The following is a 23,984-nucleotide window of genomic DNA, read 5'->3' as shown; positions in this document are numbered from 1 at the left end:
TGGCTGGGGTTCTGAAGAGAAGGTTGGACTGGCTGGGGGTTCTGAGGAGAAGGTTGGACTGGCTTGGGATTCTGAGGAGAGGTTTGGACTGGCTGGGGGTTCTGAGGAGAGTGTTGGACTGGCTGGGGGTTCTGAGGAGAAGGTTGGACTGGCTGGGGGTTCTGAGGAGAAGGTTGGACTGGCTTGGGGTTCTGGGGGTTTCTGAGGAGAAGGTTGGACTGGCTGTGGGTTCTGAGGAGAAGGTTGGACTGGCTGGGGGTTCTGAGGAGAAGGTAGGACTGGCTGGGGTTCTGAGGAGAAGGTTGGACTAGCTGGGGGTTCTGAGGAGAAGGTTGGACTGGCTGGGGGTTCTGAGGAGAAGGTTGGACTGGCTGGGGTTTCTGAGGAGAAGGTTGGACTGGCTGGGGTTCTGAGGAGAAGGTTGGACTGGCTGGGGTTCTGAGGAGAAGGTTGGACTGGCTGGGGGTTCTGAGGAGAAGGTTGGACTTGGGGGTTCTGAGGAGAAGGTTGGACTGGCTGGGGGTTCTGAGGAGAAGGTTGGACTGGCTGGGGGTTCTGAGGAGATGGTTGGACTGGCTGGGGTTCTGAGGAGATGGTTGGACTGGCTGGGGTTCTGAGGAGAAGGTTGGACTGGCTGGGGTTTCTGAGGAGAAGGTTGGACTGGCTGGGGTTTCTGAGGAGAAGGTTGGACTGGCTGGGGTTTCTGAGGAGAAGGTTGGACTGGCTGGGGTTTCTGAGGAGAAGGTTGGACTGGCTGGGGTTTCTGAGGAGAAGGTTGGACTGGCTGGGGGTTCTGAGGAGAAGGTTGGACTGGCTGGGGGTTCTGAGGAGAAGGTTGGACTGGCTGGGGTTCTGAGGAGAAGGTTGGACTGGCTGGGGGTTCTGAGGAGAAGGTTGGACTGGCTGGGGGTTCTGAGGAGAAGGTTGGACTGGCTGGGGGTTCTGAGGAGAAGGTTGGACTGGCTGGGGGTTCTGAGGAGAAGGTTGGACTGGCTGGGGGTTCTGAGGAGAAGGTTGGACTGGCTTGGGGTTCTGAGGAGAAGGTTGGACTGGCTGGGGGTTCTGAGGAGAAGGTTGGACTGGCTGGGGGTTCTGAGGGAAAGTTGGACTGGCTGGGGTTTCTGAGGAGAAGGTTGGACTGGCTGGGGTTTCTGAGGAGAAGGTTGGACTGGCTGGGGTTTCTGAGGAGAAGGTTGGACTGGCTGGGGTTTCTGAGGAGAAGGTTGGACTGGCTGGGGGTTCTGAGGAGAAGGTTGGACTGGCTGGGGTTCTGAGGAGAAGGTTGGACTGGCTGGGGTTCTGAGGATAAGGTTGGACTGGCTGGGGGTTCTGAGGAGAAGTTGGACTGGCTGGGGTTCTGAGGAGAAGGTTGGACTGGCTGGGGTTCTGGGGGTTCTGAGGAGAAGGTTGGACTGGCTGGGGGTTCTGAGGAGAAGGTTGGACTGGCTGGGGGTTCTGAGGAGAAGGTTGGACTGGCTGGGTGTTCTGAGGAGAGGCTTGAGGAAACACTGATCTGAGTCACTGGGTCGGGGTGTTACGAGTGTGACTGGCGTAATCACACTGTGTCTCTCTATTTAACTCTATTTCCATCCATCTTAAAAAATACTGATGCCCTTCCCGAATGATTACGTTGAATCAATGAACTGGTTGATTCAACGTAATTTATCAATGTATTGTGACATGGAATCTACTTGGAAAATACATTATATTTGCAAAAATGTATCAACGTAAAATGTGGTTAATTCACATCTCAATCAAAGTTAAAGAATCGGACTAAATCAAATCAAACTATATTTAAAGTGCATTTAAAGCCTGATTTAATTTGATTTGGTCCTAATTATTTAACTTTTGATTGAGAAGTGAATTAACCACATTTTACACTTTTTGTTTGAGATGAAGACGTGAATCCAACAATATCAATAATACATTTTTTGGGGCACATTTTGATGTTACTGCAGCTATAAATGTCTTCTGTAATCACAGAAAGTGTGCATGTTCAAGATAGCTTGCAAAGGTTACAGGTCTGTGGAGATCTTCAGCATTACTATAACAATCTGAAGAATCACCAACAGCATTGATCACTTGCACCGTGTACTTTTAATGTAATATCATCTGTAATCCAGGTCATTTGGTTTTGCTATTAGATGAAGCACAATGATAACACATCGAGTTGTTGTATAAATACAAAATATCTGACATTGTATTCCCATTTGAATGTTGTTGTGATTTTAGATAGTTGAAAGCATATTGATAGACCTGGAAAATGGCTGCCGTTTTACGCGCTACAATTTTTTTTGTTGCTATTTATTCATTTATTTTTTGTATTTTTTTTGTTGTATTTTTTTTTGTACATAATGTTGCTGCTACCGTCTCCTATGACCAAAAAGAGCTTCTGGATATCAGAACAAAGATGACTTATCTTGAACTGGATGGTAGTGTTTACTGTTTCCCTGACAACAGGGCCAAATCCCCGTCATTTGTGTGAAGAGGTCGGGGTGCCTTGTGAGAATTCGTCAGCTAGTGGGTAAACCACTGTCAAGGAGGTGTGTAAACAAAACTCCTCAAAAAAATGTATATTTATCTTATCTTGGGTTATGGGGGAGACAAAATACTGGTACCTACATATAAAACCTTTTTGCTTGACCCAAGTAGGAACTGTTCACATTGGAATTTTCTTGGTCACAATCTTAACCTCTTGAAACTAGGGGGCACTATTTTCATTTTTGGAAAAATAACATTCCCAAAGTAAACGGGATATTTTGTCAGGACAAGATGCTAGAATATGCATATAATTGATAGCTTAGGATAGAAAACACTCTAAAGTTTCCAAAACTGTAAAAATATTGTCTGTGAGTATAACAGAACTGATATTGCAGGCGAAAGCCTGAGAAAAATCCAATCAGGAAGTGACTCTTATTTAGAAAGCTCTGCGTTACCTATGCGTCCCTATTGAGCAGTGAATGAGATCTCAACCAGATTCCTTTTACTATGGCTTCCCTAATGTGTCTAGTGTCACAATACATATAAGAAACTGCCACTTATTAATTAAAATGAATGGCATTGTTTGCCATATTTTATCTGTGTCCTATTGGCCAATGTGCAATCACTGGAGAATAGACTGGATGATCTACGATCAAGGCTATCCTACCAACGATACAATATTATGTTTCACCGAGTCGTGGCTGAACGACGACACGGATAATATAGAGCTGGCTGGGTTTTCCGTGCATCGGCAGGCCAGAGCAGCTACGTCTGGTAGTTAATTTCTACAGCATGTCACATGTGCAACCAGAGGGAAAAAAACTCTAGACCAGCTTCACTACACACACACAAACGCATACAAAGCTCTCCCGCCATTTGGCAATTCTGACCATAATTCTATCCTCCTGTTTACAATTAAAAGCTAAAGCAGGAAGTACCAGTGACTTGACCTCAATTACCTCGACTAACCTGTTTATTATCTATGCATAGTCACTTAACCCCTACCTACATGTACAAATGACCTCAATTACCTCGACTAACCTGTTTATTATCTATGCATAGTCACTTTACCCCTACCTACATGTACAAATGACCTCAATTACCTCGACTAACCTGTTTATTATCTATGCATAGTCACTTTACCCCTACCTACATGTACAAATGACCTCAATTACCTCGACTAAGCTGTTTATTATCATAGTCACTTTACCCCTACCTACATGTACAAATGACCTCAATTACCTCGACTAACCTGTTTATTATCTATGCATAGTCACTTAACCCCTACCTACATGTACAAATGACCTCAATTACCTCGACTAACCTGTTTATTATCTATGCATAGTCACTTTACCCCTACATACATGTACAAATGACCTCAATTACCTCGACTAACCTGTTTATTATCTATGCATAGTCACTTTACCCCTACCTACATGTACAAATGACCTCAATTACCTCGACTAACCTGTTTATTATCTATGCATAGTCACTTTACCCCTACCTACATGTACAAATGACCTCAATTACCTCGACTAACCTGTTTATTATCATAGTCACTTAACCACTACCTACATGTACAAATGACCTCAGTTACCTGGACTAAGCTGTACCCCGGTATATTGACTCGGTATCGGCACCCCCTGTATAAAGCCTCATTATTGTTATTTTATTGTGTATCTTTTTATTACATTTTTACTTCAGTTTATTCAGTAAATATTTTCTTACGTCTATTTCTTGAATTGCATTGTTGGTTAAGGGCTTGTAAGTAAGCATTTCACGGTATTTCACCTGTTGTATTCAGTACATGTTTCAAATAAAATTTGATTTAATTGTCATTGGGAATTCAAAAAACTTCTGACTGTCTTTTTGAGTGGGGTGAATAAAGGTTGAAATGTCATTGATCAAGGTCTCTACCAAATATCATCACAATGTCCACGTTGAAACGACGTGGTGTGCTCAGTGGGCTGTGTGACACCAAAGCCCTTCTGCAGTCCCGGGGTTACAGAGGAGAATTCTGGAATAGCCTTAAACTCTCAGGAAAAAGGGTTTCAAAAGGGTTCTTCGACTGTCCCTATAAAAAACTGTTTTAGTTCCAATTAGGATCCTTTTGGGTTCCAGGTAGAACCCTTTGGGGTTCCATGTAGAACCCTTTTGGGTTCCAGGTAGAACCCATTTTGGGTTTAATGTAGCACCCTTTTGGGTTCCATGTACCACCCTTTTAGTTCCAGGTAGAACCCTTTTGGGTTTCATGTAGCACCCTTTTGGGTTCCATGTAGCACCCTTTTAGTTCCAGTTAGAACACTTTTGGTTTCCAGGTAGAATCCTTTTGGGTTCCAGGTAGAACCCTTTTGGGTTCCAGGTAGCACCCTTTACACAGAGGGTTCTCCCTGGAACCCAAAATGGTTCTCATACACGGACAGCCAAAGAACCATTTTGGGTTTCTTTTTTCCCCCAGAAAGTGTACAGTATATGCTAGGATGGATAAACAGACTTGGGTCAACAGCATTACTTCCGTCCCGCTTCTTGCCCCCAAACCCGGGCTTGAACCAGGGACCATCTGAACACATCAACAACTGTCCACCATCTAGCATCGTTAACTGTCACTTCACAAAGATCACAGTCTTTACAGAGCAATGGAAACAACTATTACAAAGTCTCGTAGTGGGTAACATCACAGACTGAACGCCACTAGCGCGCACCGCTAACTAGCTAGTCAGTTCACATCGGCTAACGCCTATGTGGTTGGATTGATGAACAGACTTGGATCAAATGCATATTTTATGAGGTGTGCTTGATTAAGCTTGTCGAGTTTAGACTGTTAGGACCATTGGTTCCATATTGTCTGAACAAATAAACCAAGCACACAAATATCGAAAGTATTTGAACTATGCATTTGACCCTGGTCTGAAGGACTTATCCTCACCTACTACTGCATGCTCCTCACCTCCTTCTGTTGCATGCTCCTCACCTTTTGTTTTGACAGGGATCACGTACAATTAAAACATAAAATCTCACAAGAAATGTGATGCATTGCACTAGATTTATGCATTATACTAGATTAACTATTTCAGGGCTCTCCAACCCTGTTCCTGGAGAGCTACCTTCCTGTAGGTTTTAACTCCAACCCTGTTCCTGGAGAGCTACCTTCCTGTAGGTTTTAATTCCAACCCTGTTCCTGGAGAGCTACCTTCCTGTAGGTTTTAATTCCAACCCTGTTCCTGGAGAGCTACCTTCCTGTAGGTTTTAACTCCAACCCTGTTCCTGGAGAGCTACCTTCCTGTAGGTTTTAATTCCAACCCTGTTCCTGGAGAGCTACCTTCCTGTAGGTTTTAATTCCAACCCTGTTCCTGGAGAGCTACCTTCCTGTAGGTTTTAACTCCAACCCTGTTCCTGGAGAGCTACCTTCCTGTAGGTTTTAATTCCAACCCTGTTCCTGGAGAGCTACCTTCCTGTAGGTTTTAACTCCAACCCTGTTCCTAGAGCTACCTTCCTGTAGGTTTTAACTCAAACCCTGTTCCTAGAGCTACCTTCCTGTAGGTTTTAACTCCAACCCTGTTCCTGGAGAGCTACCTTCCTGTAGGTTTTAACTCCAACCCTGTTCCTGGAGAGCTACCTTCCTGTAGGTTTTAATTCCAACCCTGTTCCTGGAGAGCTACCTTCCTGTAGGTTTTAATTCCAACCCTGTTCCTGGAGAGCTACCTTCCTGTAGGTTTTAATTCCAACCCTGTTCCTGGAGAGCTACCTTCCTGTAGGTTTTAACTCCAACCCTGTTCCTGGAGAGCTACCTTCCTGTAGGTTTTAATTCCAACCCTGTTCCTGGAGAGCTACCTTCCTGTAGGTTTTAACTCCAACCCTGTTCCTAGAGCTACCTTCCTGTTCCTGGAGGTTTTAACTCAAACCCTGTTCCTAGAGCTACCTTCCTGTAGGTTTTAACTCCAACCCTGTTCCTGGAGAGCTACCTTCCTGTAGGTTTTAACTCCAACCCTGTTCCTGGAGAGCTACTGTCCTCTAGGTTTTCATTCCAACCCTGTTCCTGGAGAGCTACTGTCCTGTAGGTTTTAACTCCAACCCTGTTCCTGGAGAGCTACTGTCTTCTAGGTTTTATCTCCAACCCTGTTCCTGGAGAGCTACTGTCCTCTAGGTTTTCATTCCAACACTATTCTAGTACACCTTGACTCCAATTATTAGGTGGTTGATAAGCTGAATCAGGTTAGTTACAACTGGGGTTGGAGAGAAAACCTCCAGGAGGGTAGCTCTTCAGGAACCCTGTACTAGATATATGCATTACACTAGATTAAGACAAATAGCTCATTTACATCTCCTGTCCCTGGCCATGTGAGTAATACAATAACATAGCTTATAGACATTTCAAAGACACACAACAGACATTTCAAAGACACACAACAGACATTTCAAAGGCACACAACAGACATTTCAAAGACACACAACAGACATTTCAAAGACACACAACAGACATTTCAAAGACACACAACAGACATTTCAAAGACACACAACAGACATTTCAAAGACACACAACAGACATTTCAAAGACACAACTGCTATTTCAAAGACACAGGACACACTGCATAACATTTATAAAATCATAAAATACCAAAGAGCTACAGTACCAAAGTGGTCAGATATTTAAAAGAATATTATAGTATAATATATGATAGTACTAATATTGCAAGCTCCTCCTCACCTTCTGTCTGTTCAGGCTCCTCCTCTTCCTCATACTCAGTCTCATCATCAACGTCAATCTGAGAAAAAGAGTAGATCAAGTACATTCAGTATGAAACAACTACACCAACACCACCACCACTACCATCAACACCACCAACAACTACACCACCAACAACCACAACAACACCACCAACAATTACACCAACAACAACAACTACACCAACAACAACTACACCAACAACAACAACACCACCAACAACACCACCACCAACAACACCACCACCAACAACTACACCAACAACAACAACTACACCAACAACAACTACACCACCAACAACACCACCAACAACTACACCACCAACAACACCACCAACAACTACATCAACAACAACAACACCACCAACAACTACATCAACAACAACAACACCACCAACAACTACATCAACAACAACAACACCACCAACAACTACATCAACACCATCAACAACAACACCAACAACTACACCAACAACAACACCACCAACAACAACACCACCAACAACTACATCAACAACAACAACACCACCAACAACTACATCAACACCATCAACAACACCACCAACAACTACAACAACAACTACACCACCAACAACACCACCAACAACACAAACAACTACACCAACAACTACACCAACACCATCATCAACGACACCACCAACAGCAACACCAAAAACAACACCACCAACGACACCACCATCAACAACAACACCACCATCAACAACACCAACAACTACACAAACAACTACACCAACACCATCATCAACGACACCACCAACAACACCACCAGCAACTACACCACCAACAACACCACCAACAACTACACCACCAACAACTACACCATCAACAACAACACCACCAACAACTACACCACCAACAACTACAACACCACCACCAACTACACCATCAACAACAACACCACCAACAACAACACCACCAACAACAACAACACCACAACCAACTACACCATCAACAACAACAACACCACCAACAACTACACCATCAACAACACCACCAACAACTACACCACCAACAACTACACCACCAACAACAACACCACCAACACCACCAACACCACCACCACCACCAACAACACCATCAACAACAACACCACCAACAACTACACCATCATCAACAACACCACCACCAACACCATCATCAACAACACCACCACCAACACCATCATCAACAACACCACCAACAACACCACCAACACCATCATCAACAACACCACCAACAACTACACCATCAACAACAACACCACCAACAACTACACCATCAACAGCACCACCAACAACTACACCACCAACAACAACACCACCAACACCACCAACAACAACACCATCATCAACAACACCACCAACAACACCACCAACAACTACACCATCAACAACAACACCACCAACAACTACACCATCAACAACAACACCACCACCACCTACACCACCAACAACTACACCACCAACACCACCACCAACAACTACACCACCAACAATTACAGCATCAACAACAACACTAATGGCGCACAATTGGCCCAGCGTCCTCCATGTAAGAGAAGGTAAATAAAGGTGTAAATATATATAATGATAATTACCTTCAGTTCTCCATTCTCTCCCTCCCCTTCCTTTGCTTCCCCCTCCTCTTTCTTCTCTCTGTAAAAGAAGAAGAAATAAATGAAACATCTTTCCACCGCGTTCTCTATTTCAGCCCCTTCATGTTTCTTTGTATTGTCGAGGCCCTTTCTCATTTATTATCCCTCCAATCTTACTCTTTCTTCGTGTCACCGTCTCCTCCAGCTAAGTTGTCCACAGCGATAGCCAAGAAGACGTTCAGCAGGATATCTGACCAGACCGTTAGGGACGAAGACACAGACAGAAGGGACATACTAGTACTATGGGTGTATAATGTGTGTACTGTGGGTGTATAATGTGTGTACTATGGGTGTATAATGTGTGTACTGTGGGTGTATAATGTGTGTACTGTGGGTGTATAATGTGTGTACTGTGGGGGTATAATGTGTGTACTGTGGGGGTATAATGTGTGTACTGTGGGTGTATAATGTGTGTACTGTGGGTGTATAATGTGTGTACTGTGGGGGTATAATGTGTGTACTGTGGGGGTATAATGTGTGTACTGTGGGTGTATAATGTGTGTACTGTGGGTGTATAATGTGTGTACTGTGGGTGTATAATGTGTACTGTGGGTGTATAATGTGTGTACTGTGGGTGTATAATGTTGGGTGGGGGTATAATGTGTTTACTGTGGGGGTATAATGTGTGACTATGGGTGTATAATGTGTGTACTGTGGGTGTATAATGTGTGTACTGTGGGTGTATAATGTGTGTACTGTGGGTGTATAATGTGTGTACTGTGGGGGTATAATGTGTGAACTGTGGGGGTATAATGTGTGTACTGTGGGTGTATAATGTGTGCACTGTGGGTGTATAATGTGTGTACTGTGGGTGTATAATGTGTGCACTGTGGGTGTATAATGTCATACTGTGGGTGTATAATGTGGGGTATAATGTGTGTACTGTGGGTGTATAATGTGTGTACTGTGGGTGTATAATGTGTGTACTGTGGGTGTATAATGTGTGTACTGTGGGTGTATAATGTGTGTACTGTGGGGGTATAATGTGTGTACTATGGGTGTATAATGTGTGTACTGTGGGGGTATAATGTGTGTACTGTGGGTGTATAATGTGGTACTGTGGGTGTATAATGTGTGTACTGTGGGTGTATAATGTGTGTCCCCATATAATGTGACTGTGGGGGATAATGTGTCCACTGTGGGTGTATAATGTGGCCTGTGGGTGTATAATGTGTGTACTGTGGGGGTATAATGTGTGTACTGTGGGGTATAATGTGTGTACTGTGGGGGTATAATGTGTCCTGTGGGTGTATAATGTGTGTACTGTGGGGGTATAATGTCTCCTGTGGGGGTATAATGTGTGTACTGTGGGGGTATAATGTGTGTACTGTGGGTGTATAATGTGTGTACTGTGGGTGTATAATGTGTGCACTGTGGGTGTATAATGTGTGTACTGTGGGGGTATAATGTGTGTACTGTGGGTGTATAATGTGTGTACTGTGGGTTATAATGTGTGTACTGTGGGTGTATAATGTGTGTACTGTGGGGTATAATGTGTCTGTGGGGGATAATGTGTGTACTGTGGGGGTTAATGTCACTGTGGGTGTATAATGTGTGTACTGTGGGGGTATAATGTGTGTACTGTGGGGGTATAATGTGTGTACTGTGGGGGTATAATGTGTGTACTGTGGGTGTATAATGTGTGCACTGTGTGTGTAAACATGCGTGTACCGTGTGTGTAAATGTGTACTGTGGGTGTAAATATGTGTATTTTGGGTATATAATGTGTTTACTGTGTAAATATTGTGACGACCCTCCCACTCTGTCTGCCGTATTCTCTCTTTGTTGTTTCCTTATTAGGATGCCGGTGGGCGGAGTTGGGAAGGTCGTCAGCTACATGGGAAACACCTGGGCCAGGTGTCTCCCAGGATAAATACACCACTTCCCCATTCATGGAGGAGACTCTCTCCATGCAGACACACCTGGGCCCGGTGTCTCCCAGGATAAATACACCACTTCCCCATTCATGGAGGAGACTCTCTCCATGCAGACACACCTGGGCCCGGTGTCTCCCAGGATAAATACACCACTTCCCCATTCATGGAGGAGACTCTCTCCATGCAGACACACCTGGGCCTGGTGTCTCCCAGGATAAATACACCACTTCCCCATTCATGGAGGAGACTCTCTCCATGCAGACACACCTGGGCCCGGTGTCTCCCAGGATAAATACACCACTTCCCCATTCATGGAGGAGACTCTCTCCATGCAGACACACCTGGGCCTGGTGTCTCCCAGGATAAATACACCACTTCCCCATTCATGGAAGAGACTCTCTCCATGCAGACACACCTGGGCCTGGTGTCTCCCAGGATAAATACACCACTTCCCCATTCATGGAGGAGACTCTCTCCATGCAGACACACCTGGGCCCGGTGTCTCCCAGGATAAATACACCACTTCCCCATTCATGGAGGAGACTCTCTCCATGCAGACACACCTGGGCCAGGTGTCTCCCAGGATAAATACACCACTTCCCCATTCATGGAGGAGACTCTCTCCATGCAGACACACCTGGGCCCGGTGTCTCCCAGGATAAATACACCACTTCCCCATTCATGGAGGAGACTCTCTCCATGCAGACACCTTTGTAGATTGTGTTGTGGTTCTTGGTGGCCTTTTGGTTGTTTGCTTTGGCACCTTTCAACACCCTGCATTATCACATTCATGCAAAACACTCACTTAAACTACTGATTACTGATTACACACACCATTGTATATTGTACTTAGTTACTGTATTTAATAAATATATGTTTTGTTACTCCTTATCTCCACGTTGTCTCCTTTTTGTTACGGGCTTTGAGCCGGTTCGTGACACTATGTGTACTGTGGGTGTATCAGGCGTGTACTCTGTGTGTAAATATGTGTACTGCGGGTGGGTGTATGTGTACTGCGGGTGGGTGTATGTGTACTGCGGGTGGGTGTATGTGTACTGCGGGTGGGTGTATGTGTACTGTGGGTGTATGTGTACTGTGGGTGGGTGTATGTGTACTGTGGGTGGGTGTATGTGTACTGTGGGTGGGTGGGTGTATGTGTACTGTGAGTGGGTGGGTGTATGTGTACTGCGGGTGGGTGGGTGTATGTGTACTGCGGGTGGGTGGGTGTATGTGTACTGCGGGTGGGTGGGTGTATGTGTACTGCGGGTGGGTGGGTGTATGTGTACTGCGGGTGGGTGTATGTGTACTGCGGGTGGGTGTATGTGTACTGTGGGTGGGTGTCTGTGTACTGTGGGTGGGTGTCTGTGTACTGTGGGTGGGTGTCTGTGTACTGTGGGTGGGTGGGTGTATGTGTACAGTGGGTGGGTGTATGTGTACTGTGGGTGGGTGTATGTGTACTGTGGGTGGATAATGGTGTACTCATGGAATATTAATTACATGAGTTGGACAAAAAGGTGAAATACACAGACAACCAAAACAGTGAGCAGATATCCCCTTGTTTTTCTCTCTCTATTTAAAACAGTAAACAACACAATTCCTGTGATGATGATGATGATGGTCTCTGTGAAAGGATACAGTTACCACAGATGAAGAGGATGACAAAGTAGATACAGATGATCATGCCAGGGAAGACGGGCCCTCCGTACGCCATGATGCCGTCGTACATCACTAAGTTCCAGTCCTCACCTGTTAGAATCTGACATGACGGAGAGAGAGAGAGAGAGAGAGAGAGAGAGAGAGAAACAACATGCTTCTTTAAAACAAACATGAAACACTATTGTGAAGCCTTATGAAGCCTTGTTCAGATCCCATTCTCCGTATAATCTTACTTTATAAAGCATCACGAGGCATTATGAAGCATGATAAAGCATGATGAAGCACCGTGAAGCATTACAAAGCACGATGAAGCATTACCAAGCACCGCAAAGCAGTACAACTCATGATGAAGCATCGTGAAGCATTACGAAGCATCATGAAGCAGTATGAAGCATGTTGAAACATCACAACGCCATATGAAGCAGTATGAAGCATGCCGAAGCACCGCAAAGCATTACAAAGCACGATGAAGCATCATGAAGCATTATGAAGCGCCGTGAAGCATTATGGAGCACAATGAAGCATCATGAAGCATTATGAAGCACGATGAAGCATGGTGAAGCATCACGAAGCATTGCGAAGCATGATTAAGCATTTACGGAGCATCGTGAATCATTTTTTACTTAAACAATGCATCATGAACGATAACAAATCATCATATGAATCATAATTCAGCCTTGTTCAGATCCCATCCTCCATGTAGTCTTATTGTATGAAGCATTACAAATCATTATGAAGCATTATAATACATTACGAAGCATTATGAAGCCTTTTTTTTCAGGTGGGTTTACCTGGAAGCAGGTAAGCAGGGCTTGGGAGAAGGTGTCGAAGGTGCTCCTCTTGGTCTGGGTCTCGTCGAAATTGAACTTCCCTCCGAACAGCTGCATGCCCAGCAGAGCGAAGATGATCAGGAAAAGGAACAGCAGGAGGAGAAGGGACATGATAGACTTCATCGAGTTGAGCAGAGAGGCCACCAGGTTGGACAGAGCTGTCCAGTGACTAGAGGGACAGACAGAACGGAGAGACGGTAGTTATTTATCATCAACAATACAAAACAACTGGTGGGACAGACAGACAGACAGACAGACAGACAGACAGACAGACAGACAGACAGACAGACAGACAGACAGACAGACAGACAGACAGACAGACAGACAGACAGACAGACAGACAGACAGACAGACAGACAGACAGACAGACAGACAGACAGACAGGTTACTCTCAAAACACAACACCAGACCACACAAACAAAATATAGTGTAAATATCAGGCCTTCACAGCGCAGCACAGAGATGTAACAACAGACCACACAACCCTCAGTATGTATATATATATATATATATATATATATCTACCGTGTCACTTTAAATATCCTGAGGAGTCGGACACAGCGAAGCACGGAGATGCCGAGAGGCGGCATGATCTCCAGCTCCACCAGAGTGGTCTCCGTGATGCCTCCACACACCACGAAGAAGTCGAACCGATTAAAAAAGGCTTTGAAGTAGCCGGTCTGAGACGTCCCCAGAGCGTACATCTTCAACAGCATCTCCACCGTAAACAGAGACAGCAGAACCTTGTTGGCTATGTCTAGGGGAGGGAAGAGAGAGAGAGAGAGAGAGAAAGAAAGAAAGAAAGAGAGAGAGAAAGAAAGAAAGAAAGAAAGAAAGAAAGAAAGAAAGAAAGAAAGAAAGAAAGAAAGAAAGAAAGAAAGAAAGAAAGAAAGAAAGAAAGAAAGAGGGAGCGAGAGAGAGAGACGGAGAGAGACAAGGGATGGAGAGGGGGAAGAGAGAAAGAGACGGGGGAGGGAAGGAGGGAGGGAGCGAGTGAGAGAGAGAGAGACGGAGAGAGACAAGGGATGAGAGGGGGAAGAGAAACAGAGACAGGGAAGGGAGGGAGAGAGGAAGAGAGAGAAAGACAGGGAGGGAGGGAGGGAGAGAGAGGGGAGGGAGGGAGGGGGGAGGGAGGGAGGGAGGGAGGGAGGGAGGGGAGAGAAAGACGGGGAGGGAGGGAGGGAGGGGAGAGAGAGACGGGGAGGGAGGGGAGGGAAGGAGAGAGAGAAAGACGGGGAGGGAGGGGAGGGAGGGAGCGTCACCAAGATTTCCAATTTATTATATGTGCTCAGAGCCACTCAGCTGTGTGTGTGTGTGTGTGTGTGTGTGTGTGTGTGTGTGTGTGTGTGTGTGTGTGTGTGTGTGTGTGTGTGTGTGTGAGAGAGAGTGTGTGAGAGTGTGTGAGAGTGTTACCTACCCTGGACCTCTGTGAGCCAATCTGGCTGGTCGTAGTGTTCTGAGGCGCTGCAGATGGTGTTGAGGAACACCAGAAACAGAACTAACCAATAGAACGTCACCGACTTGACCGCCACGCGGCAGTTCCTCCGACACACCCGGTTCCACCGCCGCAACGTTCGACTAAAGACACCAGGAGATCATGTTAAAACGAGACTGTTTCTGGTTACAAAGACGCATGTATTCCCCTTTAATTACATTGGTATTCATTCTGGACTCTTGGTAGCACTATCACAATTAAGGCAGATCATCCCTGACAGAGTGGACTGAGACAGAGTCAGAGACAGAGTCAGAGACAGAGACAGAGTCAGAGACAGACAGACAGACAGACGCAGAGAGAAAGACAGAGACAGACCGAGGCAGAGAGAGAGAGAGAGAGAGAGAGAGAGAGAGAGACAGACCGAGGCAGAGAGAGAGAGAGACAGAGAGACAGAGACAGACCGAGGCAGAGAGAGAGACAGAGAGAGAAAGAAACAGACAGAGGCAGAGAGCGAGACAGAGACAGACAGACAGAGACAGCCCGAGGCAGAGATAAAGACAGAGACAGACCAAGGCAGAGAGAGAGAGAGACACAGGGGCAGAGAAAGACAGACAGAGACAGAGAGACAGAGAGACAGAAACAGACAGAGGCAGAGAGAAAGACAGAGAGAGAGACAGGGGCAGAGAGAGAGAGAGAGACAGAGACAGACAGACAGAGAGACAGACAGAGACAGAGACGACTCACCAGCAGCTGTTATTCATCATTCGAGCGCTGATATCAACATGACAAAGAGACAGACCAGACAACAGCAGGTTTTAATGATACCGTAATGACATAACAACAACCACAATAATTCAAACTGAAATCAGCATTGCCGGGGTTCAGCTGTGTGCCCACTGTGCCACCATCAGGACAAATTGGACACATCCCCCTAGGACGAGTTCCTGCTGTACCACGCTGTAACACGCTTGCCAAATATCAGAACTTAAAACCAAACTGATCATGCAATATTATGTGCTTTTGATGTAAACTCAGCAAAAAAATAAATGTCCTCTCACTGTCAACTGCGTATATTTTCAGCAAACTTAACGTGTAAATGTTTGTACGAACATAACACGATTCAACAACTGAGACATAAACTGAACAAGTTCCACAGACATGTGACTAACATAAATGGAATAATGTGTGCCTGAACAAAGGGAGGGGGGTTAAAATCAAAAGTAACAGTCAGTATCTGGTGTGGCCACCAGCTGCATGAAGTACCACAGTGTATCTCCTCCTCATGGACTGCACCAGGTTTGCCAGTTCTCTCTGTGAGATGTTACCCCACTCTTCCACCAAGGCACCTGCAAGTTCCTGGACATTTCTGGGGGGAATGGCCCTAGCCCTCACCCTCCGATCCAACAGGTACCAGACATTTCTGGGGGGAATGGCCCTAGCCCTCACCCTCCGATCCAACAGGTCCCAGACATTTCTGGGGGAATGGCCCTAGCCCTCACCCTCTGATCCAACAGGTCCCAGACATTTCTGGGGGAATGGCCCTAGCCCTCACCCTCCGATCCAACAGGTCCCAGACATTTCTGGGGGACTGGCCCTAGCCCTCACCCTCCGATCCAACAGGTCCCAGACATTTCTGGGGGAATGGCCCTAGCCCTCACCCTCTGATCCAACAGGTCCCAGACATTTCTGGGGGAATGGCCCTCCCTCACCCTCCGATCCAACAGGTCCCAGACATTTCTGGGGGAATGGCCCTAGCCCTCACCCTCTGATCCAACAGGTCCCAGACATTTCTGGGGGAATGGCCCTAGCCCTCATCCTCCGATCCAACAGGTCCCAGACATTTCTGGGGGAATGGCCCTAGCCCTCACCCTCCGATCCAACAGGTCCCAGACATTTCTGGGGGGAATGGCCCTAGCCCTCACCCTCCGATCCAACAGGTCCCAGACATTTCAGGGGGGAATGGCCCTAGCCCTCACCCTCCGATCCAACAGGTCCCAGACATTTCTGGGGGGAATGGCCCTAGCCCTCACCCTCCGATCCAACAGGTCCCAGACGTGCTCAATGGGATTGAGATCCGGGCTCTTCACTGGCCATGGCAGAACACTGACATTCCTGTCTTGCAGGAAATCACGCACAGAACGAGCAGTATGGCTGGTGGCATTGTCATGCTGGAGGGTCATGTCAGGATGAGCTTGCAGGAAGGGTACCACATGAGGGAGGAGGATGTCTTCCCTGTAAGGCACAGAGTTGAGATTGCCTGCAATGACAACAAGCTCAGTCCGATGATGCTGTGACACACCACCCCAGACCATGACGGACCCTCCACCTCCAAATCGATCCCGCTCCAAAGTACAGGCCTTGGTGTAACGCTCATTCCTTCAACGATAAACGTGAATCCAACCACGTGGTTTTCCACTGCGAGGATGATCAGATGTCCGTCCTGTCTCCCTGTAGCGCTGTCTTAGGCGTCTCACACTACAGACATTGCAATTTATTGCCCTGGCCACATCTGTAGTCCTCATGTCCTCACATCTGCAGTCCTCATGCCTCCTTGCAGCATGCATAAGGCATGTTCACGCAGATGAGCATTGACCCTGGGCATCTTTCTTTTGGTGTTTTTCAGAGTCAGTAAAAAGGCCTCTTTTAGTGTCCCAAGTTTTCATAACTGTGACCTTAATTACCTACCATCTGTAAGCTGTTAGTGTCTTAACGACCATTCCACAGGTGCATGTTCATTAATTGTTTATGGTTCATTGAACAAGCATGGGAAACAGTGTTTAAAAGCTTTACAATGAAGATCTGTGAAGGTATTTGGATTTTTATGAATTATCTTTGAAAGACGGGGTCCTGAAAAAGGGACTTTTCTTTTTTTTTGCTGAGTTTATTTTGGACCATTTTCACTGTGTGGTCGACATGAATGTTGAGTTGAGTCTTCACGGTGTTTGAAAGTACCGGGTTTCGTTACAAAACGAATGTCAGTGACTGATTTATATACATTTGTGACAGATCACTCCCATGTGAATGTTTATTGTTCAGTTGTGGCCATTTTTATGTTTGACGTACTAAACGGGATTGTTATTATTACAGACCTTCGTCATGGAGTTTTACGAAGATCATTTCAGAGGAGTCACGTTTTTTTTGTTTTTTGTTTTTCACAAAATTCCAATTGATGAAAAATCCACACGGGTTAACTTCTACTAATTAACTAATTAATCAAATCAAATCAAATTTTATTTGTCACATACACATGGTTAGCAGATGTTAATGCGAGTGTAGCGAAATGCTTGTGCTTCTAGTTCCGACAATGCAGTAATAACGAGCAAGTAATCTAACTAACAATTCCAAAAAAAACTACTGTCATACACAGTGTAAGGGGATAAAGAATATGTACATAAGGATATATGAATGAGTGATGGTACAGAGCAGCATAGGCAAGATACAGTAGATGATATCGAGTACAGTATATACATATGAGATAAGTATGTAAACCAAGTGGCATAGTTAAAGTGGCTAGTGATACATGTATTACATAAGGATGCAGTCGATGATATAGAGTACAGTATCAACGTATGCATATGAGATGAACAATGTAGGGTAAGTAACATTATATAAGGTAGCATTGTTTAAAGTGGCTAGTGATATATTTACATCATTTCCCATCAATTCCCATGATTAAAGTGGCTGGAGTAGAGTCAGTGTCATTGACAGTGTGTTGGCAGTAGCCACTCAATGTTAGTGGTGGCTGTTTAACAGTCTGATGGCCTTGAGATAGAAGCTGTTTTTCAGTCTCTCGGTCCCAGCTTTGATGCACCTGTACTGACCTCGCCTTCTGGATGGCAGCGGGGTGAACAGGCAGTGGCTCGGGTGGTTGATGTCCTTGATGATCTTTATGGCCTTCCTGTAGCATCGGGTGGTGTAGGTGTCCTGGAGGGCAGGTAGTTTGCCCCCGGTGATGCGTTGTGCAGACCTCACTACCCTCTGGAGAGCCTTACGGTTGAGGGCGGTGCAGTTGCCATACCAGGCGGTGATACAGCCCGCCAGGATGCTCTCGATTGTGCATCTGTAGAAGTTTGTGAGTGCTTTTGGTGACAAGCCGAATTTCTTCAGCCTCCTGAGGTTGAAGAGGCGCTGCTGCGCCTTCCTCACGATGCTGTCTGTGTGAGTGGACCAATTCAGTTTGTCTGTGATGTGTATGCCGAGGAACTTAAAACTTGCTACCCTCTCCACTACTGTTCCATCGATGTGGATGGGGGTGTTCCCTCTGCTGTTTCCTGAAGTCCACAATCATCTCCTTAGTTTTGTTGACGTTGAGTGTGAGGTTATTTTCCTGACACCACACTCCGAGGGCCCTCACCTCCTCCCTGTAGGCCGTCTCGTCGTTGTTGGTAATCAAGCCTACCACTGTTGTGTCGTCCGCAAACTTGATGATTGAGTTGGAGGCGTGCATGGCCGCGCAGTCGTGGGTGAACAGGGAGTACAGGAGAGGGCTCAGAACGCACCCTTGTGGGGCCCCAGTGTTGAGGATCAGCGGGGAGGAGATGTTGTTGCCTACCCTCACCACCTGGGGGCGGCCCGTCAGGAAGTCCAGTACCCAGTTGCACAGGGCGGGGTCGAGACCCAGGGTCTCGAGCTTGATGACGAGCTTGGAGGGTACTATGGTGTTGAATGCCGAGCTGTAGTCGATGAACAGCATTCTCACATAGGTATTCCTCTTGTCCAGATGGGTTAGGGCAGTGTGCAGTGTGGTTGAGATTGCATCGTCTGTGGACCTATTTGGGCGGTAAGCAAATTGGAGTGGGTCAAGGGTGTCAGGTAGGGTGGAGGTGATATGGTCCTTGACTAGTCTCTCAAAGCACTTCATGATGACGGATGTGAGTGCTACGGGGCGGTAGTCGTTTAGCTCAGTTACCTTAGCTTTCTTGGGAACAGGAACAATGGTGGCCCTCTTGAAGCATGTGGGAACAGCAGACTGGTATAGGGATTGATTGAATATGTCCGTAAACACACCGGCCAGCTGGTCTGCGCATGCTCTGAGGGCGCGGCTGGGGATGCCGTCTGGGCCTGCAGCCTTGCGAGGGTTAACACGTTTAAATGTCTTACTCACTTCGGCTGCAGTGAAGGAGAGACCGCATGTTTCCGTTGCAGGCCGTGTCAGTGGCACTGTATTGTCCTCAAAGCGGGCAAAAAGTTATTTAGTCTGCCTGGGAGCAAGACATCCTGGTCCGTGACTGGGCTGGGTTTCTTCCTGTAGTCCGTGATTGACTGTAGACCCTGCCACATACCTCTTGTGTCTGAGCCGTTGAATTGAGATTCTACTTTGTCTCTGTACTGGCGCTTAGCTTGTTTGATAGCCTTGCGGAGGGAATAGCTGCACTGTTTGTATTCAGTCATGTTACCAGACACCTTGCCCTGATTAAAAGCAGTGGTTTGTGCCTTCAGTTTCACACGAATGCTGCCATCAATCCACGGTTTCTGGTTAGGGAATGTTTTAATCGTTGCTATGGGAACGACATCTTCAACGCACGTTCTAATGAACTCACACACCGTATCAGCGTATTCGTCAATGTTGTTGTCTGACGCAATACGAAACATCTCCCAGTCCACGTGATGGAAGCAGTCTTGGAGTGTGGAGTCAGCTTGGTCGGACCAGCGTTGGACAGACCTCAGCGTGGGAGCTTCTTGTTTTAGTTTCTGTCTGTAGGCAGGGATCAACAAAATGGAGTCGTGGTCAGCTTTTCCGAAAGGGGGCGGGGCAGGGCCTTATATGCGTCGCGGAAGTTAGAGTAACAATGATCCAGGGTCTTTCCACCCCTGGTTGCGCAATCGATATGCTGATAAAATTTAGGGAGTCTTGTTTTCAGATTAGCCTTGTTAAAATCCCCAGCTACAATGAATGCAGCCTCCGGATAAATCGTTTCCAGTTTGCAGAGAGTTAAATAAAGTTCGTTCAGAGCCATCGATGTGTCTGCTTGGGGGGATATATACGGCTGTGATTATAATCGAAGAGAATTCTCTTGGTAGATAATGCAGTCTACATTTGATTGTGAGGAATTCTAAATCAGGTGAACAGAAGGATTTGAGTTCCTGTATGTTTCTTTCATCACACCATGTCACATTGGCCATAAGGCATACGCCCCGCCCCTCTTCTTACCAGAAAGATGTTTGTTTCTGTCGGCGCGATGCGTGGAGAAACCCGCTGGCTGCACCGCTTCGGATTGCGTTAATCAGTTAATCAATCAATTAATTATTAATCAGTTAATCAATCAATTAATTATTCATCAGTTCCCAGGGTCTCATGGACAACCTTTAATGACTCTAGGTCACACGCGGTGCGAGGGCTGATCTTTCAAAAGTTTTGCATTGCTTGATCAAAAATCAGAAAAAGAGATTCAAGTAGGCTTTACAAACCAAACAGCTTTTCATAATGAAGTGTGTGTGTGTGTGTGTGTGTGTGTGTGTGTGTGTGTGTATGTGTGTGTGTGTGTGTTACCAGCAGGCGGCACAGCAATCAGTGTGTTCCTCATCTATATTCTCCGTGTTGGTAGAGGCTGTCTCACTGGCTGGCAGACTTGCTAAGAGAGAAAAACGCAGAGAGAGAGAGAGAGAGAGAGAGAGAGAAAGAGGGAGAGAGAAAAAAAGAGAGAGAGAGCAAGAGAGTGAGAGCGAGAGAATATAAGTGGTTGAAAAGAGAGAGAGGGGGAGAGAGAGAGTTAGGGAGCAAGAGAGAGAGAGAGAGAGAGAGGGATAGAGAGTTAGGGAGAGAGAGAGAAGGAAAGAGTTAGGGAGGGAGAGAGAGAGGGAGAGAGTTAGGGAGGGAGAGAGAGAGGGAGAGAGTTAGGGAGGGAGAGAGAGAGGAGAGAGAGAGAGAGTTAGGGAGAGAGAGAGGGAGAGAGAGAGAGTTAGGGAGGGAGAGAGAGAGAGTTAGGGAGGGAGAGAGTTAGGGAGGGAGAGAGAGAGAGAGAGAGAGAGAGAGAGAGAGAGTTAGGGAGAGAGAGTTAGGGAGAGAGTTAGGGAGAGAGTTAGGGAGGGAGGGAGAGAGAGAATGTGAGAATGATTGAAAAGATAGAGAGAAAATATATATATATAGAAACAGAGAGAGAGAAAAAGAGAGAGAGAATGTGGGTGTGGTCGAAGAGACAGAGAGGGAGGTGGAGAAAGAATGTGAGAGTGATTGAAAAGAGAGAGAGAAAGGGAGAGAGAGGGAGGTGGAGAGAGAATGTGAGAGTGATTGAAAAGAGACAGAGAGAAGGAGAGAGGGAGGTGGAGAGAGAATGTGAGAGTGATTGAAAAGAGAGAGAAAGGGAGAGAGAGAGACAGCAACACAGTTAGACCCAACCAAATAATGAGAAAACAAAAATATAATCACTTGACACATTGGAAAGAGTTAACAAAAAAACAGAGCAAACTAAAATGCTATTTGGCCCTAAACAGAGAGTACACTGTGGCAGAATACCTTGCCACTGTGACTGACCCAAAATGAAGGAAATCTTTGACAATGTACAGACTCAGTGAGCATAGCCTTGCTATTGAGAAAGGCTGCTGTAGGCAGACCTGGCTCTCAAGAGATGACAGGCTATGTGCACACTGTCCACAAAATGAGGTGGAAACGGAGCTGCACTTCCTAACCTCCTGCCCAATGTATGACCATATTAGAGAGACATATTTCCCTCAGATTACACAGATCCACAAAGAATTACCATAGTGTGCCATCACAGCAGAAATATGTGTGACCTGTTGCCACAAGAAAAGGGCAGCTAGGCAACCTGTGAAGAACAAACACCATTATAACCTATATTTAATATCTACTTAACTTGCTCTGGCAATGTAAACATATGTTTCCCAAGCCAATAAAGCCCCTTAAATTGAAATATAATTGAGAAAGAGAGAGAGAGAGAGAGAGAGAGAGAGAGAGAGAGAGAGAGAGACAGACAGACAGACAGACAGACAGACAGACAGACAGACAGACAGACAGACAGACAGACAGACAGACAGACAGACAGACAGACAGACAGACAGACAGACAGACAGACAGACAGAGAGAGAGAGCACGAGAGAGAGAGAGAGAGCGCGAGAGAGAAAGAGAGAGCGAGAGAGAAAGAGAGAGAGAAAAAGAGCGAGAAAGAGAGAGAGAGAAAGAGAGAGCGAGAAAGAGAGAGAGAGAAAGAGAGAGAGAAAAGAGAGAGAGAGAGAGAGAAAGAGAGAGAGAAAAAGGAGAGAGAGAAAAGAGAGAGAGAGAGAGAAAGAGAGAGAGAGAGAGAGAGAGAGAGAGAGAGAGAGAGAGAGAGAGAGAGAGAGAGAGAGAGAGAGAGAGAGAGAGAGAGGGAGGGAGACACGGGGGTGAGATTAGCGTGTGTGTTACAGAGAGGAGCAATCTATTTGAAATAGGGTCAAGTGATTTATCTCGAGACAAATTGAGAAAGAGACCCAGATATAGAAAGAGGAGATGGTGATGTGCAGTGTGTGTGTGTGTGTGTGTGTGTGTGTGTGTGTGTGTGTGTGTGTGTGTGTGTGTGTGTGTGTGTGTGTGTGTGTGTGTGTGTGTGTGTGTGTGTGTGTACTGTGTGTGTGTGTGGGTGTCTGTGTGGTGTGTGTGTGTGTGTGTGATCCTAGAATTAGATATGACTGTGAGAATGAGGCTTTTGCCTGTTCACTGAACTGCACAGCCTCCCAACAGCAAGAGTCATTAGCCCTAGATGTTAATTGGCTATACACACACACACACACACACACACACACACACACACACACACACACACACACACACACAGAACCTACCGTGTGTGTCGTTTGAGTGACTGAACCAGCCAAACTTCCCTTTCTTCTTGTCTGACAGATCCCCCAGTGTCGCAACTTAGGAAGAGAGAAACATCATGTTATCACAACCCTAACCCAGTCCATTATGTTATATCAACCCTAACCCAGTCCATTCTGTTATAACAACCCTAACCCAGTCCATTCTGTTATAACAACCCTAACCCAGTCCATTCTTTTATAACAACCCTAACCCAGTCCATTCTGTTATAACAACCCTAACCCAGTCCATTCTGTTATAACAACCCTAACCCAGTCCATTCTGTTATAACAACCCTAACCCAGTCCATTCTGTTATAACAACCCTAACCCAGTCCATTCTGTTATAACAACCCTAACCCAGTCCATTCTGTTATAACAACCCTAACCCAGTCCATTCTGTTATAACAACCCTAACCCAGTCCATTCTGTTATAACAACCCTAACCCAGTCCATTCTGTTATAACAACCCTAACCCAGTCCATTCTGTTATAACAACCCTAACCCAGTCCATTCTGTTATAACAACCCTAACCCAGTCCA

At 46.0% G+C, this 23,984-nt stretch overlaps 1 protein-coding gene across 1 annotated transcript in view; it reads right to left on the bottom strand.

Annotated features, from left to right (window-relative positions):
• The window catches only part of LOC121841031 (voltage-dependent L-type calcium channel subunit alpha-1F-like), a 107,769-nt gene that overhangs the window by 15,783 nt on the left and 68,002 nt on the right, over window positions 1–23,984 (bottom strand). The window contains 10 exon segments of the mRNA XM_042306950.1: window positions 7,187–7,244; window positions 8,798–8,855; window positions 8,972–9,044; window positions 12,367–12,487; window positions 13,179–13,386; window positions 13,743–13,974; window positions 14,635–14,795; window positions 15,397–15,423; window positions 21,143–21,224; window positions 23,428–23,502. Coding sequence (XP_042162884.1) covers window positions 7,187–7,244; window positions 8,798–8,855; window positions 8,972–9,044; window positions 12,367–12,487; window positions 13,179–13,386; window positions 13,743–13,974; window positions 14,635–14,795; window positions 15,397–15,423; window positions 21,143–21,224; window positions 23,428–23,502 — 1,095 coding nt within the window.

Source organism: Oncorhynchus tshawytscha, linkage group LG26 (assembly GCF_018296145.1).
Source record: "Oncorhynchus tshawytscha isolate Ot180627B linkage group LG26, Otsh_v2.0, whole genome shotgun sequence".
Lineage (NCBI taxonomy): Eukaryota > Metazoa > Chordata > Actinopteri > Salmoniformes > Salmonidae > Oncorhynchus > Oncorhynchus tshawytscha.
Note: the sequence above shows the minus strand (reverse complement) of the source record. Positions and strands in the feature narration are given on the sequence as shown.